Source organism: Lagopus leucura, unplaced genomic scaffold, assembly GCF_019238085.1.
Source record: "Lagopus leucura isolate 7727_CA_CO unplaced genomic scaffold, USGS_WTPT01 Super-Scaffold_100015, whole genome shotgun sequence".
In the NCBI taxonomy this organism is placed as follows: domain Eukaryota; kingdom Metazoa; phylum Chordata; class Aves; order Galliformes; family Phasianidae; genus Lagopus; species Lagopus leucura.
The window spans coordinates 15811244-15827755 of record NW_024962269.1 but is presented as its reverse complement, the minus strand read 5'-3'; the positions used below and the strand labels follow the sequence as shown (position 1 = coordinate 15827755).

Genomic DNA, 16512 nt, shown 5'->3' with positions numbered 1-16512 from the left:
CTGCTATTTGAAGAGATAAGCACTGTTTTAAAATGGAAAGTGATTCAAATATTCCAAGAGCACCACTTAAACACTAAGTTATTTCATGGCTGCAAGTTAGGATGATGCTTTGCTATTTAAGTGTGGAGTAGAGTTGAAGTGACTTCTCGAAGATGACAACTACCATCCAGATTTACACTACAGGATGTTTTCTCTCCACAGAACAGCAAGGAAGACTCCAGAGTGTAAATTCAGATATGAAGAAAACCAAACTGCAGAGGTTCATAATGCCCTGGATGAATGGCTTTCCAAATATACCTGAAGGATGAAATATCTCTTGATACAAAAAATACCCACATTGCTTGTTTTGTTGGCTTGAAGTACTTAATAACTTTTAACAGTGTCTGTGTGCATTCTTAATGAGTAAAAATAAAATTTTAAACCCCAAAGTGCAGAACTTTATTGAATGTTTGGAAATTTATGTACCAAAATATCTACTATCTTACCAAAACAACTACTCTGTACATTCACAACTGCACATTTATATACAAACTGGATGGGTACAGATGAATTAGGGCTGCGTGTCACACTGTGTGAGCATACTAAAGCAAAGAACTCAGTGAGATGAAGTGTTCTAGTGTTCTCCAAATGCCAGAATCTTTCCAACACGCTGCTGATAGATAATGCTGTACTTCCCCCCTTATTGTACCTTTCAAGGCCTGCCTGCACAGTGATGTGCGTTTATGTGAAATGCACCTGACTGCACTCAGCCACTGCAACAAAATACATCCTTTCTTCACTGCTTCCATTAACTGTGGTATCACAAAAGAGACCTGCATAGACAAAAGATTTGATTAGCCAGTGTTTTTAGAAGGAGCAAATGTAGATAATGCAGGAATAAAGTTTCAGTGACAGAGGCACTTCATGACAAAAACTGAGGAAGGTGGGAAAGCTTTACAAAGCATTGCCCTGGGACAAACCTCCCCTTCACTCCCACCCCAGACACTTTTATTGCAGTCTGTATCCTTAATTCTTCCCTGTCCTCGTGCATTTTCACTTATTTTCACTTGACTTTATGAAGCAAGGTACGTCTCCTCTCATTACAGCCTGTTTGCTTCCCAGGCTAGATGTAAGTATCCGGCAACAGGTAAGTTTCTCTTCAGACCCATTCTCAGATACATGGGCAAAGATTTTAAAAGCTCTAAGATGCTGTGGAAGATACTAAATAGTCAAGTCATCCTCAGAAATCTTCTGCCATTTTAACACTAAAAACCTAATTCAGCCAAATTAAGAAGGCAGAAGGTCAGACCTCCTGAAAGTCTTTTATGTTCTATGAATACCACCTCGTATTCTTCATGAAAGACTGCTTTGCTTCAGTTTTGCTGAATAATACATAACTAAGAAAATATAAATACTCAGTAAAGCCAGCACAAAAGCTTCTTAAAATGTGTACTTCCGTTATTTCATTTCACCATAAATATTCCTTACCCATATTTTTGGATGCCATATGTTCAACAGGAGCACTAGCACTAACTTGCCACGTTGTTTTAACCTCCTTCTGGCCATGCCCACTGGTGATGTCCACCTTCCACATTTCTGGGTGATCACTGATAGAATAATCAAAAGATGTCCACATTCAGTCAGGTGCTCAGATCCGAATTCACAACCTGAACTGAACGCTACAAACATGGAAGGTGATCTTACTCCTGATAGAACTTCTTGACAAGGGCTGGTCTGATCGGCAGCTGAAACACTTGCTTCTCATTCAGAGGGTTTTCTTTATAATATTTCAGGCAAGTTCTAGAGTAATATGAATCAACAAGTTACATTCCTTGGATGCATGCTGGTGCAACACTGCATAAACCTCATGCAAAATTAATTAAATCCTCAGATTGCTTTTTGCTTTTTTTTTTTAAAGTTTACTTACTACTATCAAAGAGAGTCTGTCTGTTAATGCTATTTATAAAGTAGAAATGAAATAATTACTGTGTCAAAGGGAAGAGGTTCTCATGTTTAAACTGAAGTAGGACTGTACAGCTGACCATTATTTCCAACATATGATGAAGCTTTTGAACACGATGAACTTGCTCTTGTAGATCTACTGATGTGGAAACGAAGTAATCCTGGAAAAGCAAACAGCTTCTGCTCTTAACCAGACCCTCAATTTCTACACACACAGCCTGCTCTCTGCTTACTAAAATCGTTCTGTTGTTCTTTGAAGAGGTAAATATATAAAGAATGGCCCAGCAGAGTCAGAACAAAGTCAGAACTCTGGTGCCTGCCAATGACTAATACCAGACAAATGGGAAACATATGAATAAGAAAACAACATAATGACATTTCTGCCCTATTCTGTCCCATTCTCATTATTTGCAATTCAGTTGCTCAGCTTATGGGAAAGTTACCCCCCCCCCCACCAACTGAGGGTGCTGTACATTAAGAGTTAAAAATAAAGAATCTCACCAAATAGGTTAATGTTGTGAGTTCCTGACCTGGAAAGTGAACAGGAAAAGAAACAATTATCAGATATCATCAGGTGAAATACATGAACAGCCAGGTAACCTATCAGCAAATTCTACTTAAGGAAAACAAGTGCAGCCACTAAGATGGAAGATGATGTTATTTATCAGTATGGTTACTAATGCAGAACAAAGAGCACAGCCACTGAAGTGGCAGGGTAGGGGCAGTATCTTACATGCTGCCAAGGCTCCATGGAAGCACCACGCAGAAAGCCATGCCATGCTTTGAGACAACCACCCTCCCTGGGACACCCAGGTTTAGACAAAACAAATATGAAAATGAAAGATCAAGTGTGACAAAGCAAGAAATAAATTAAGAAAGAAAGAGTTGAAGGAAATGGATTAAGTACAGCGGCAAACATAACGTCCCTTCTGGATTCAGAAAAAAAAATAGAGCTGTAATACCAAAAACAAAGCCATGGTGCTGTCAAGAAAAGGTACATTACAAAAATTGTTCCAGCCCAGCTTTTGTTTGGATTATACAATGTGCACTAAAAATAAATATAGAAAAATTAAAAATCTACATAGTACGGACTGTACAGACACAGCTATTACATATAAACACCCTTGCCTGATTTCCTTTAACCCACGTAGACCATAGAAGAAAGGGCAGAAAGAGCAAGAAGGTCTTAATTTATCACCTACAGCAGACAGGTAAGAAAACAGAACAGCCCCGTTACACACATCTGACACTGTGTTACAGTAAGTTTAACCATGAGATTTTTTTCAGTTAGAAAAAGAAATGCAGGGTTATACTAAGTGCAGTTATTTGGAAACAAGTTCATTTTTTTATTTTGGGAAGACACACACAGAGCATGAGAGCACGAACACCGAAGAGGCTGGGAACAGCACTGCAGCAGCTGGCGGGCAGAAGTGAAATCGAAGCGACTGGAACCTGCCTTTATTTCCTGTGCAGAGCAGCCTTTTTCCATGCATCTCTAACCATGACAACAGATTCCTGGCTCACCTATGAAAAAGCTGACATAATCCTTCTTCATCTTATCCAAACCAATCTCCAAGAGCATCTGAATCGGAGTGATGCCACTGAGGGACACGGCCTCCACCTTGCCATGGTAAGACTGCTGGACCAGTTTACTGAGCAAACTGCTACTCCCTTGATGAATCTGAAAGTTAAACAAGTTTTTCTGTGGGGGAACTGTGTACAAAACAGCACGGTATTATTTAGAAATGCAACACCATGGAAACATGCAAAGTGTGACAAGCAAAAAAAAACTCAACAAAACAACATGGAAATAAGGGCAACTAAATAATAAGAGCCAGACTCTGCTTGGAGTAACTGGAAAGGATAAAATTATTGTGAAATAGATTACATACCCATGGCTGTATTTCACCGTGCTCCAGGAATTTTACGACCAGCGTGAGACACTCCACCAACTCCTGATAGGAACAGACACCTTCAGAAAAATGATGACATGTTTTATTTATCTATTCAGGCTTTCCCTTTGAAAGGTGAGATGTGAAACAAGTGGAAGTAAAAAGGCAAGAAAACTTCACAGTGACTGAGAATAAGGGGGGTGAAGGGGAATAGTTATAGTTTACAGAAGCAGGAATGTGGAGCTCGTTAGAAAATAAGGGATGGCAGACAGTGTGTCTGGGGCAGCGAGGGGGATGAAGGCCATAAAGATATGGTTTGAGAACAGCCCGAGGACGTTTGGCAGGGAGGTGAGCCAATGTCCACAGGGCAAGGAGAAACCAGTTTGGGGGGAGAACCCCTGAAAGGCTGGGAGTTCACAGCCAGAAAGGTCAGGAGCCTTGGCGAGGGAGACAACAAACCTTCATCTCACGCGCAACAGGGGAGGGTCTGTGTCTAACGAACTCTCTGGGTGTGAGGAGTCTGTATGGAATTCCAGGACAGCTACTGACTGTGTATCAGTTCAGCCTGTGTCTGTAGCACCAGTTCTCCAGGCAGGTGCAGGTCAGGCAGATCTGTCCCCCTTGCACCCGCTGCACTGGACAAACCCTGCCTGCTTTGGAATCTTACTTGGTTACAGAGCTTGATTCCACATGTCACCTTCAGCTGCTCAGTAACAGCAGCCCAACAGTACTTGCAAAAACTTAACTCAGAGATGTTTACTTTCATTTTCTCAAGAAAGTAATACAGTGTTGTAGGTACAGAAAATTAAAGGACAGTGAATGGGTCAAAAAATAAACCAACCACAACAACTAAAAGCCACCACAACAAAACACTACACTTACTTCTCATTTTGCACCATAATTGTTCAGCAAAATCCAGGTCTCCTCGTTCACTGAAGATTGACTTTATTGAACTGTCCACTGCAGCAGTGTCACTTTTGATACTCTGAAAGAGTTTAAATGAAAAATGATGCTTAAGATTTAAAGACCTTCAACTAAAGTTAAAAAGGAAGGGGAAGAAGCATACCAAAATAGTCCAAGTATCTCCAAGATTACCAACTGAATGCGAAACTATATGAAAATTATGCATAATGGACACAATGGATGTGCCCAGAAAGGGAGATTTTCTTGACAGGAAAAACTACAGTGGACTTTCCATCAGAGAACAGCCATGGAACTTCTAATTTTGCCTTTTGAGGCTTTTTCTATTATTTCTAAACTGCAAAAGCAGAAAGCTACAGATCATTACATTTGTGTACTCACATGTCTGCATAAGCAATGTACAAGACATAATCAAAATCTGAAATAACTACCTGCCAGAGGAATGAGATGACAAAGAAACAGGTAGGAGATTGCATATACCTCTGTTTCATTCTTATTTCCTGATAGACAACACCCATCCAGTTTCTTCTTCAAATCTAGGAAAGGAGAAAATAAACATCACCATCATGAAAGAACAGCCCAACCAACCATCCCTGGGGCTGGTTATAAACTGCTGAGCACACACCAGAACTGACACAGACTCTGCAGGGTGACTAACTGACAAAATGTATCCATTTCTAAGTTGTTTCTGCTGGGCAAGCATTTGGTTTGAAATACACATGTATTGCTTTCTCAGTAGGCTTTACTGTGACATACACATTTTGCTCTCCACCTTCAGTGTCCTTTAGCTAAGCATTAACTCCCCATGTTCCAGGGCTGAAGCAATGAGGGGCGACCAACAGGCTAATTAGTGCCTCTGGTTTTCTCCCAAATTTATTTGTCAAAGGTAATTTTTGTCTCCAAGTTCTACCTCCGTATTCATTTGTGAAAAACATACAGTTGCATCTGCAAACCTTTTGGTGTATTCACTTGATGTTCTTTCTAGGTTCATTTAGTAAAACCTTCAGCTTCTGGTTAGACTGCTATGGCTCAGTTTGAGCTGCTTTCAGCAGCTGCCAGCAGCTGGGAGTGCTTCACTTTAAGCTGTCAAAGAACTGCTGTCTGCCTCTGCTCCCTGGACACTTTGCACCTTCAGATGTTCATGTGCACGCCAAGTAACTTGAAAGATGCACACAGAATTCATTCAACTGCCTTCTAAACATGACTACCTTATTTTGTAAGAAACAATTATTACCTTTATTTCCCTTCGTATGAGATATTGGGACTAATTACCAATGCTTTATGCGAGTTATTACAGCACAGAAATTACAATCTCTCATTCTAACACTTCAGAAGTTTTATGTTGATTTTCTTTTGCTTCTGTGAAAGGTGACATCCCTCCCTTCCCACATAACAAGCGACAATTACCCAGCAGAAATCCCTGGACCAGCTCAAAAGCCGGCTGGGTCTCTAAGGGCTCAGGCCACTCCGTCACACCCGTCTTCAAGCCTTCAGCCAAAGCCTAAAAGCAGCATCAAAAGCAAAACAACACCCAGCAGTTACTATTTGAGGTTCTGCATACATCACTCTTCAAAATGTAGGTAACTTCCCCAGGAAACACAGCTCTGTAGAGCCATGGATTTTGAAGCCTCTCACGTTTCCTGGCTTTGGCATTCCTGGTTTATCCTTTGAGCATTGAAGATTCGTGAAACCAAATTCAAAATTTATTCTGAACACTTTCAAATATCTTTGAGAAACCATATGGAGTCTTAAACAGAGTAAATTATTAACACACACACACAAAAATCACCATTCCATGCATATCTGAAACTGGAATTTCTCATTTTTACTTACAAGGAGAAACTGCAGCTCTCTATACAGGGGATACACAGGACTCCTGGGGTCCCCAGACTCCAACATAATATTCTGAAAGTTCCAGAAGATTATGTCAGATTCAAACTTTAGAAATCAGGTATCTGAAGATTTTCACTGAGGAAATACAGATGAATGAACAGTTTTTCTTACAAATACACTATACTGCTTATGTGTAATATTCCTTACATAAACAACAACCACAAATGGCAAGAGCCAAACGTATTTTCTACCCACTGCACTACTAACGACATCAGCAGAGCAAAGAGCCTGGGCTCCTTACTGACCAGCGTGGCAGCCGAACAAAGCGGCGGCGCCTGCAGAATCTTATCCACAGAGTGCCAGGTGACATCGACAGAAATACTGCTTTCAGATCCCAGAGTTGTGTCATCCATTGCAGCAGCACTGATAAGTTCATACTGAGCAAATCCTTTTGTTGTCACCTAGAATGAACAGATTTTACACATCTTTAAAACACAACACAGCACTGTTCTGTACTTGTGCAAAATATTTTTTGGAAGCATTTCACACAAAGGAAATATTGGCTAAGTAAGGAGAAACAGAGACAAGTCAGAAAGCCCAAATGTTACTTCTAAAGAGATTATGATACTGTAGCATTGTGCTGATTCTCTAAATAGTATCTACAAAGGTTCCCTAAATCAGAATCATAGAAAACAAACCATAAGCAATGCCAGATGAAAAAGACCTACAACAGATGAATGGTGTTTGACTTTGTGCGCCGTTTTGAGTTCTTCTAGGTTCACAAAACAGGTTTTATCAGCAGTGGGACCTGCAAAAAAGAATCAAAAAATGCAAGTTATATTTGGCATGTAGAATTAGTTCTTCAGTACTGCATTCAGCTTCACGTTGTCCTCCAGCAAGGAGTACTGTTTCTTGCATTTAAGCTTTTATTTTCAGTAGGATCACATTTAAATATCTATTAAGTCATTGCACCTGAGCAAAGGTAGGCCTTCAGGCACTGCTGCATACAAGATATTTAAAAGTTACTTCCTCACTGCACACAGACATCTTTCTCTTTTCAAAAAAACAAGCAAGGATTAGAAGCAAGCAGTACAAGCCAACATCACACAAAGGCAGCATCCACATGTTAAGTTTTTCCTCATTTTTAAGCCTTCCTCATTCAATTTTGTACGTAGCATTATAACCTCACCATCACACGTAACCATATGCAAACTGATCCCTGTGATTTTGTTTCCAGCTTTGAGAGGCTCAGCTCCAAGCCAGTAAGTGTGCTCAGGGTCGGAGCCATCACACCGTATCCAGAGGGGCGGAAGCACAACCTGTTCACTGATGTTCAGATGGGTCATGTTTGGATTCTGTGCCATCGTATACAAGGAAATAAGCTGCCTGGGGATGTGAACAGGAAAGAACCAGTATCAGCAACTATAACAAAATTTATCTGTTATGTAAAACACTGAATAATAGAATCATAGAATCACCAAGGTTGGAAAAGACCTAAAAGATCATCCAGTCCAACCGTTCACCTATTACCAATAGCTCCCACTAAATCATGTCCCTCAATACCACAGTACCACAGTAATACCACAGTAACAACTCCTGTCTGCCCTGCCTCATCAGCAGACACAACACCATTTTACAGAAAGGATGCAGTTTTGTAAACATCTTCCTATGGGTAATCTATGAAGGAAAAGAAATATATCATAATTCAAGGCCAGGCTGGATGTGGCTTTGGGCAGCCTGGTCTGGTGGTTGGCAACCCTGCACATAGCAGGGGGGTTGGAACTAGAGGATCATTGTAGTCTTTTTCAACCCAGGCCATTCTATGATAATTGGAAAAATATTTCATACAATATAGTACACATGAAAAAGTCCTAAACATATAACTGAATTTTAAAATTAAAGGATGCTAAAGGGATAAGTTAGTTAAGCAAGCAAGTCACCACGATTCACTACCCTGTTCTTGTATTTGTATTTTTGTATTTTATTCTAGTTATTCTTATTAGAATTATTCTTAATATATTATTATTCTTAATATATTGTATTCTTGTATTTTAGTAACAGCCGAAAGATCAAATCCTGATCAGATTTCTCAAACTGAAGCTCTCAGAAGGCAGGCACTTCAGTCCTCCCAAGCTTTCTGTGCACACCTGCAGTGAGGCAGTCCCCTTAGCAAGGTGGGACAGCTCACAAGTGCTTGTCCAGCACCAGAACTCCAGCTACACTTTGCAAGGTTGCCATTCTGCAGAAAGAACAATGCTCGGGTCACCATTAAATTGGTAAGTATTTAACTTTGGGGGATCAAAAATAAAGCAGGTGCTGAATATGAGCAAGAGAGGCAAAAGGAAAAAAAGGAAAAGCGCCCAGAAATGAGCAGAGGGAGGCAGCCGTGCGAGCACCCACTTTGCTCTCTGGACAGGCAGCGCAGCCGGGCCGGTGTCCGCCGTGGGTGTGAGCTGAGAGGTGTGCAGGGCATCCTCTGCTCCTGGTTCTCCTGTTGAGTCGCTGCCCTCACTACGGCCCTGCAAGAGCAATGCACGACGCGTGAGACTATTGGACGGCAAGAAAACAGATGATGTTCACAAGTCTGACACTAAGAGGCACGCTTACTGCTTGCTGCAGGACGTACAGCGTGCTTCCATTCCAAAATCTTCCAACTGGATTTTTGCAGCTATCATCAATGAAACAGATCTCTACATCATCCTGGAGAAAAAAAGATAATAATACAAATACGCTACGCATATAAAGCTCAGCTGCTCTGAGGCGCGCGGCTGCAGCCACCACGCGACCCGAGACAGAGCATCCGCTAAAAACATCTTTCAGTCACTTCACCTTCGAGTTTCTCTCGAGAGCTGCGTTTGCAGACGCCGCACAACTCACAGCCGCGGCTGAGTGAAGGAATCTCGGATTTGCCCGGCCGCCTCCCGCCGCCCTCCCGAGGGGCGTTTGAAGGGGCGCTTCCCGCTTCAGAGCGGGAACCTGAAGCGTTATTCCCGCCCACAGCTTTACCTCAAAGAGACACGGGCGTTCGGGGACGCTTTTCTTCTCCTCTTCATATATCCTGCAAGAACAACGAGCATTAAGGCGCAGCAGCTGCGTTTGGCTGGCGCTTTTTCCCTCGCCGAACGCTCCGTTTATCTGCGTATCCCCCAAAGCGCCGCTCCAAACGCACGCCCTCAGCACCGTGCCCACACGGCCGCACCCCGCTCCCGCCGCCCCGTCTCGCACCGCCGCAGCGCCAGGTACAGCTCCACCGCTGCCGCGCGCCGCCGATCCGCACTCATCGCCGCGCGCCTCAACCGCCGCCGGAACTACATCCACCCACAGGGACGTCATTTTTATTTCTAATTTTTAATTTTTTTTTCCAGCTCCCGGCGGTGGGTTTTATTAGGTTTTATTCTCTTCGCACCCTCTCCCGTAAAAAAAAAAAAAAACAATAATAATAAAATAAAATAAGCTCTCTTAAAAAACTTGATTTTGGTGACGGAATGGCACGTCACGCCGAATCCCTCCGCCAGAAAAGAGTCCCTCAGGGCGGGGGATGGCGGCGGCGCCACGGGACGAGAGGGGGGAGCGGAGGGGAGCAGAGGAGCGGAGCGGAGCTGCACAGCGCGGTGTGGGTCGCTGAGGCGACGCGTGAGGGCAGCGGAACCCCGGGGGGGAGGGAGGGCGGGGCGCAGCGCAGCGCGGAGTGATACTGCAGCGCTAGTAGCGGCGTCGGCGGTACGCGAATTTCCTTTTCCGGTTGGGCAGCGGCGGAGGCAGGCGGGAGCACGCGGGGTCTGCGCTGCCGTCATGGTGAGGAGCGGTCCGGAGGGGTGCGGGGGGCTCTGGGCGGTGCGGACTCAGAGCAGAGCGTGGGGAGAGCGGAGGCCGGGGAAGCTGGGCCAGCAGACGGGGCAGCGCCGCGTGCAACGCGAGGGCAGCGGGCGGACAGCAGGCGGGGGGGGGGGGCGGCCGCCATCTTGGGGCCGCGTGGAGCCGCGGAGCAGAGCCGGGGTGGAGAGGGGCGTTGGGTCTCGGCACTGGGGTCCGTTCACTTTGCTCTCAGTACATCTCCTAGGCCGAGCGACAGCAGCCGCACCGAGTTGAAAGAAAGATTTCTTTAGCAGATGTTCCCGGTAGCTGTGGGAGTTTGATTGTTGTTTTGTTTTTTTTTTTTAATGCACTTTTTTTTTTTTCTTGAAATAAAGTACTAAAGAGTTCGGTCTGATGCACTTCAGATCGTGATCCAGGCCTTTCCTCCGTTTATATGCGGTGTGCTTTTGTCTTGGGGCTTCAGACTGTGTGAGCTGAACTTTCCCAGCCCTCTGAGCAGGGTCACCGCCGAGCTGTGAGCACACAGAGCTGCTCGGTGGGCATGCTTACTTTGCTCTGATACGGAGTTAACCTGGCTGTAGTCATTGCAGGTATTAGAGCCGTTGGTTTAGGCAGCACAGCTTTTATTCGTAACCCGAATTTCAAGGCTTTGAAAAACTGATAAATACAGGTGGGTTCTGTAGGTGCAGTTGTTATTCATAGCGAATGGAAAGCTGTTGAGAAGGTGCAGAGCTGCAGTTGTAGGCTCACAGAATCACCAAGCTTGGAAAAGACCTTCAAGATCATCCAGTCCACCCATCTACCTGTCACCCCCAATAGTTGTCACTGAACCATGTCCCTCAACCCAGCCCTTGGATCACCTTGTCCCTGTGTCTGCCACCTCAAACCTCAGCTGTAGTGTTCAGAACAAGGGACGTGCAGGGAGCTCTGCTGTCAGTACGGATATTGCTGTGATGATGTAATTTGCGTCTTATCCAGTGTTCAGTGACAGTTGCCTGCTGTTATCGTGCTGGCACTGTTGAGCTGCAGACACGTTTAATTCTGAGCAATAGCAGGGGGATTTGAATGACAGCAACCTAATTTACTTGTGCTTAAGAGCTATTCCTTTTCTTTTTCAGGCTTGCGCTCGACCATTGATATCTGTCTACTCTGAAAAAGGGGAAGCATCCGGCAAGAATGTCACCCTGCCAGCGGTGTTCAAGGCTCCCATTCGCCCTGACGTCGTGAACTTCGTTCACACCAACCTGCGCAAGAACAACAGGCAGCCCTATGCTGTCAGCGAGCTCGCGGGTATGGTTTGTCCCCAGAATGGGTGGGAATGCTGTGGGAGCTGTTGGTTTTGATGCAGCTGGGCTGAAAAGGAAAGAAATTCAGAGTTGAAATAACAGAAGCACTGTTCAGTTAGATTTTGAAGAGAATGCTGGAGAACTATTCTGGTCGTTAAAATCCTGATTTTAAATTGTATGGAACTTTGCCTTAGCAGGCAAAAAACTTCAATGAAATGCTGTGTTTTTTAACCCCCTGCTCCATGTTGAGTACATGAGACTTTCATCTGTGGCATTTACTTAAACCTGCGCAAATGGCTGTTAGCTGGAGTTGCCTCAGAAGCTGGTAGATGCAAATATCTGCTGCTTCCAAAGGAATTTGTGTGAGTGCTTTCGAATTTATTTCTGATGGCAGTTCAGAAACATCTTAATCTGCCAGAAGCAGCAGTGCCAGTGCAGACCTTCATGTTAAAGATCAAGTTTAGAAATTGTTGTGTTACCATACTTGATTCTGACCTAAGCAGATTCTGTAAGAGCTGTTTTACCTGATCAGGATTTGTTTTGCTGGAATGATGAGATTCCACTTCAATGGTCCGTGTTTCTGAACCATATGATAACAGTGGAAGTTCTGATGCTTGGTCCCAGGCTCAACAAATCTGTGGCTTTGGGAAAACAGCGGTGTTGACAGTCTGTGCACTGAACTCTTTTTCTGTTGCAGGTCATCAGACCAGTGCTGAGTCTTGGGGTACTGGGAGAGCTGTTGCTCGTATTCCTCGAGTACGAGGTGGTGGAACTCACCGCTCTGGCCAGGGTGCCTTTGGAAATGTATCCTTTCCTAGCTGCTGCTCACATCAGTGTAAATCTCAAATCATGCAGGGCAAAATTATTCTTACTTATCTCAATATGAAATTGAATCCTACTTCTTGAGGTAATGGCTGTCCTCAAACCTCAGATCACTGTGAAAACTGTGATTAGAACACTCTCTGTGCAAATTCAGACTTGCTTTATTGAACAGGATGATTTCTTCTGTCTTTTTTCACTGCAGAAGTGTTGAGTCTCACGTCTTGCCATGATGTCGTAATTTGCGTCTTACTCTGTGCTCAGTGACGGTTGCCTGCTGTCAGTGAACTGGTACAGATGGTTGACGAGCAGTTAATGCTGAGCAAGTGTTCAGTACTTCGGCACATTGAAAAACACAGTTCTGAAAGGTTGTTCTTAACTGTGGATACTTAGATGTGCCGTGGAGGCCGCATGTTTGCCCCAACCAAGACTTGGCGCCGCTGGCACCGCAGAGTGAACGTCACTCAGAAACGTTATGCCATCTGTTCTGCCTTGGCAGCATCAGCTCTTCCAGCACTGGTCATGTCTAAAGGTGGGAATTCTGCTGGCAATCTTTGCGTGGCCCGAGCAGTAGTGGTTACTCTAAAATTACTTGAACTGTTTCTCGTGGATAATAAGTTCCCTTTCAAATTAAGGATGCGGTCCCTCCTTCAGAAGGTTGAGTATTTTTATGTACAACTGGGTGTGGTAATTTGGGGGTTTCACTGTGATGGAAGTTAGGCAATGCTGAGCTACCTCTGTGTGTGTTGCTGACATCAATCTTGTCCTAGCAGGTTATGGAAAATGAGGTTGAATTTTGAATTAAATGGCAGTTTGGTTTGATTTCTGTTCTGTTCTGTAGAAGCCACAGGTCATGCTTAATTTACTTGAGTATTGTTTGAGGCAGGCCAGTAAGACTGCACTGGAACTTCTCTGCTGTTACTAGGACACCTCCATGTTAGATTTCCTTTTTTTATTTTGCACTGTTTCAGAATGCACAAGGCAATGCCTTGAAATGCGTGCATATAACCAGGGTCATTGGGAAACTTAATGTCACATAAAACCCCCGTTAGGTCACCGCATCGAGGAGATCCCGGAGCTTCCTCTGGTTGTTGAGGACAAAGTTGAGAGTTACAAGAAGACAAAGGAAGCTGTTCTCCTTCTTAAGAAGCTTAAAGCTTGGAATGACATAAAAAAGGTGAGTTCTACAGGTATGTTCCTGAGGACGCTCATCATTTAGTTCTGCCATGGTTAAATTAAGAATTGCAGATTGCTCTGTATTGCTTTGATGCCATGAAAAATCCTTTGGTAATAGTTGTAGGAAAAAAAAGGTTGAAGTAAAGTCAGTTTCCTCCTGTGTTGCTTTACTCTTTGTGCTCGGTTCCCTTCATTTCAGTGCTGAGTAACAACACTAACAGCTCAGTCTATGTCTGTTCTGAGTCTTAAGAATGATGAACTTCTCACTGGTCCGTGTTTCAGATTATCAGTGATGATTGTGAAGTTCTGACTGAAGTGCCTTTGTCTTACTGCTGTAAGTTGGACTTCTTCAAATATTCACGGGTTTCTTTTCCTTTTCATAGGTCTATGCTTCTCAGCGCATGAGGGCTGGGAAGGGTAAGATGAGGAATCGCCGTCGCATCCAGCGCAGGGGGCCTTGCATCATCTACAACGAGGACAACGGCATCATTAGAGCTTTCCGGAATATCCCAGGTGATTTTAATTGGATCTTATTTACTCTTTTTTTTTCTCTTTTGGAAGGCAGCCTGGAATGATGAGATTCCACTTCATTGGTCCGTGTTTCTGAAACACATGATTTTGTGGAAGTTCTGACTTCTAGCTGAAGTAGCTGTAACTTTATTTCCAGGAATGTGATGTTGAGGGATGTTTGTGTGTCTGTTACCATCCATCAACTGCCTTTCAGACTGTAAAAATGAAGCTTTTAAGTTTGTTACTAGAGAAGGCTGACTTTTTTTTTTTTTTAACTTATCTGTTGAACACCTTATTACACACAGGTTTATGTAACTTTGTAGTGTAAAAGCTAATAAGACCGTAGCAGTTTCTGTGTACTTTATGGTCTATTTCTTGGTCCTGTGCTGCTTGCTTTTCATTATAACTGAAGAGGCGTGTCTATTTTTCGGCAGGAATTACTCTTCTTGATGTGAACAAGCTGAACCTGCTGAGACTTGCTCCTGGTGGCCACGTTGGGCGTTTCTGCATTTGGACTGAAAGCGCTTTCCGCAAGCTGGATGATCTGTACGGCACCTGGCGCAAGCCTGCCACTCTGAAGAGTGACTACAAGTAGGTGCAGTAACACCTGACCCAGCTGATGGGGGGCAGCAGGATAACCCAGCAGAGCCACAGGTTGTGCATTTGGGTGTGGAAAGTGGATACTGACAGTAGTTTGTACTACATGCTTATTTTTATTGAATTAGTTTTATATTTTTTTATTTTCCAACTTAAACTCTGAATGTTTGCTTCCCAGCCTGCCGATGCACAAGATGACCAACACTGACCTTGGAAGAATCCTGAGAAGCCAGGAGATCCAGAAGGCGCTGCGTGCTCCAAAGTAATAATTTTTAACTGTTAAGAGGTGATTGTGCTTGGTAGTTAATTATTGCCAAGTGCAACACTTCACACTGAGAACAGAAATCCCTGTGTCAGATACTGCTGGGATTTCTTTAGATCCTGTCTGTAAATACTAGGAATTATGATTCCCTTAAGTGAGATTTTAGGAAGGTTTTACAGCCTATGGGCTGTGGAAGGGAATCATGATCCATCTTTCTTCTTTCCAGGAAGAAGATTCACCGCAGAGTCCTGAAGAAGAACCCGCTGAAGAATCTGAGAGTCATGATAAAGCTGAACCCGTACGCCAAAACAATGCGACGCAACACCATTCTGCGCCATGCCCAGAACGTGAGGACAAAGCCTGTCGTGCAGTCTGAGGCATTGGAGCCGATTCCATAGATGCTAATGGTTGTGTTTTTTTTCTATCTGTTGTAGCACAAACTCAAGGAGGAGAAGAAAGCCAAAGCCAAGGCCAATGTCACATCCAAGGCCAAGCTGTCAGCTAAGGCGCAGACCAAGGCCAAGCCTGCAAGCAAGACTGCAGGAAAGGCTGCAGCAAAGGGCCCAGCCAAAGCTCCAGCAAAATCCCCAGCGAAGGCTCCGGCAAAATCCCCAGCAAAGGCCCCAGCGAAGGCCCCAGCAAAGGGCAAGGCTGAAGCATGAGCAGGGGCAGCACTTGGAACACCTGGGCTCAGAAAATTGTACCGTGGAACTACAGCGAATAAATTCTATTGGAAGAGTGAGGTGCTTTTGTAGTCGTCTGGCACAGCGGTGCGTGTTGGGGGTGAGGCGCGTGGCTCAAGTGAGCGGTGGGAGGCTGGTGGGGCTTTGAGGGCACTGTAAGCACACGTGGGTGAGAGCGGTGTGTTCATGGCACTGCCCGGGGAGGTGGAATCCAGCAGCAGTCGTGAGCCTTCGTGTGAAGTCACAGGCTGCTGTTTTAATGTCACGTATTTGGAGGGAGCTTTATTCACCTTGTTCACTTGTGCCTTCCTGCGGAGCCTGTTCAAAATGCTGTCCTAGGAGATGGGGCGGGGCAGGGTTCCATCGCCGCGGGGCGGAGCTCTCAGGCAGCGCCCTTTACGCGTAGCTTTAGCGGCCCTACGGCTGCCAGTCCGCCTGCGCGGAGGTGCTGCGTGCGGCTGGGGGAGGGCGGTTTTCCGTTAAGCTCTGCGGCGCGTTCGCAGCGGGAACTGCGACTGCAGCGGCAGCCGCGTCCGCGCTCGCAGCTGCGCGCTCTCCTTCCGCCGCGCGGGGGCGGCCACAGTGCTGCAAATGGCGGAGCCGTGACGTCACGCGGCGCTCTCGGGCCGCTCCGCGTCCTCCCGCCCACAGGGGGGCGCTGCCGCTCCGCGCTTCCCGCCCTCGGGGTCACGTGGGCGCGGCCGCCGCGATTCTCGGGAGCGAGGAGGAGGGGCGGCGGGCGCGGGGGGCCGGGTGGGGGCGGCGGGCGCGGGGGG

At 45.1% G+C, this 16512-nt stretch overlaps 2 protein-coding genes and 5 non-coding genes across 8 annotated transcripts; 6 read left to right on the top strand and 1 right to left on the bottom strand.

The window, feature by feature from the left end:
* Window positions 1–414: 414 nt before the first annotated feature.
* Window positions 415–9880, bottom strand: ZWILCH (zwilch kinetochore protein). Of its 2 annotated transcripts, XM_042875909.1 has the most exons (18): window positions 9813–9880; window positions 9594–9645; window positions 9195–9287; window positions 8988–9106; window positions 7777–7973; window positions 7316–7395; window positions 6893–7048; window positions 6588–6659; window positions 6162–6255; window positions 5235–5290; window positions 4716–4818; window positions 3834–3913; window positions 3466–3622; window positions 2443–2471; window positions 1966–2102; window positions 1684–1779; window positions 1468–1586; window positions 415–812 (listed from the first exon to the last, which is right to left on the bottom strand). In XM_042875909.1, exons 1-18 carry the CDS (start codon window positions 9866–9868, stop codon window positions 721–723), a joined length of 1788 nt encoding a protein of 595 aa, XP_042731843.1. In that variant the 5' UTR covers window positions 9869–9880; the 3' UTR covers window positions 415–720. The 2 variants fall into 2 exon arrangements, with proteins under 2 accessions (XP_042731843.1, XP_042731845.1); XM_042875911.1 differs by lacking the exons at window positions 9594–9645; window positions 9813–9880 and adding an exon at window positions 9417–9581.
* Window positions 9881–10295: 415 nt separating this feature from the next.
* Window positions 10296–15795, top strand: RPL4 (ribosomal protein L4). Its single transcript, XM_042876250.1, has 10 exons — window positions 10296–10382; window positions 11522–11693; window positions 12387–12493; window positions 12902–13040; window positions 13561–13685; window positions 14068–14197; window positions 14629–14785; window positions 14970–15053; window positions 15280–15400; window positions 15488–15795. The coding sequence occupies exons 1-10, from the start codon at window positions 10380–10382 to the stop codon at window positions 15713–15715; spliced, it is 1266 nt and encodes a 421-aa protein (XP_042732184.1). The 5' UTR covers window positions 10296–10379; the 3' UTR covers window positions 15716–15795.
* LOC122182764 lies at window positions 11350–11451 on the top strand. The gene has a single exon (XR_006179988.1). It is a non-coding gene; the product is annotated as a small nucleolar RNA SNORD16 (small nucleolar RNA).
* On the top strand, window positions 12233–12304 carry LOC122182761. The gene has a single exon (XR_006179985.1). It is a non-coding gene; the product is annotated as a small nucleolar RNA SNORD18 (small nucleolar RNA).
* LOC122182763 lies at window positions 12734–12833 on the top strand. The gene has a single exon (XR_006179987.1). It is a non-coding gene; the product is annotated as a small nucleolar RNA SNORD16 (small nucleolar RNA).
* Window positions 13931–13998, top strand: LOC122182762. The gene has a single exon (XR_006179986.1). It is a non-coding gene; the product is annotated as a small nucleolar RNA SNORD18 (small nucleolar RNA).
* LOC122182758 lies at window positions 14251–14321 on the top strand. The gene has a single exon (XR_006179982.1). It is a non-coding gene; the product is annotated as a small nucleolar RNA SNORD18 (small nucleolar RNA).
* Window positions 15796–16512: the final 717 nt, after the last annotated feature.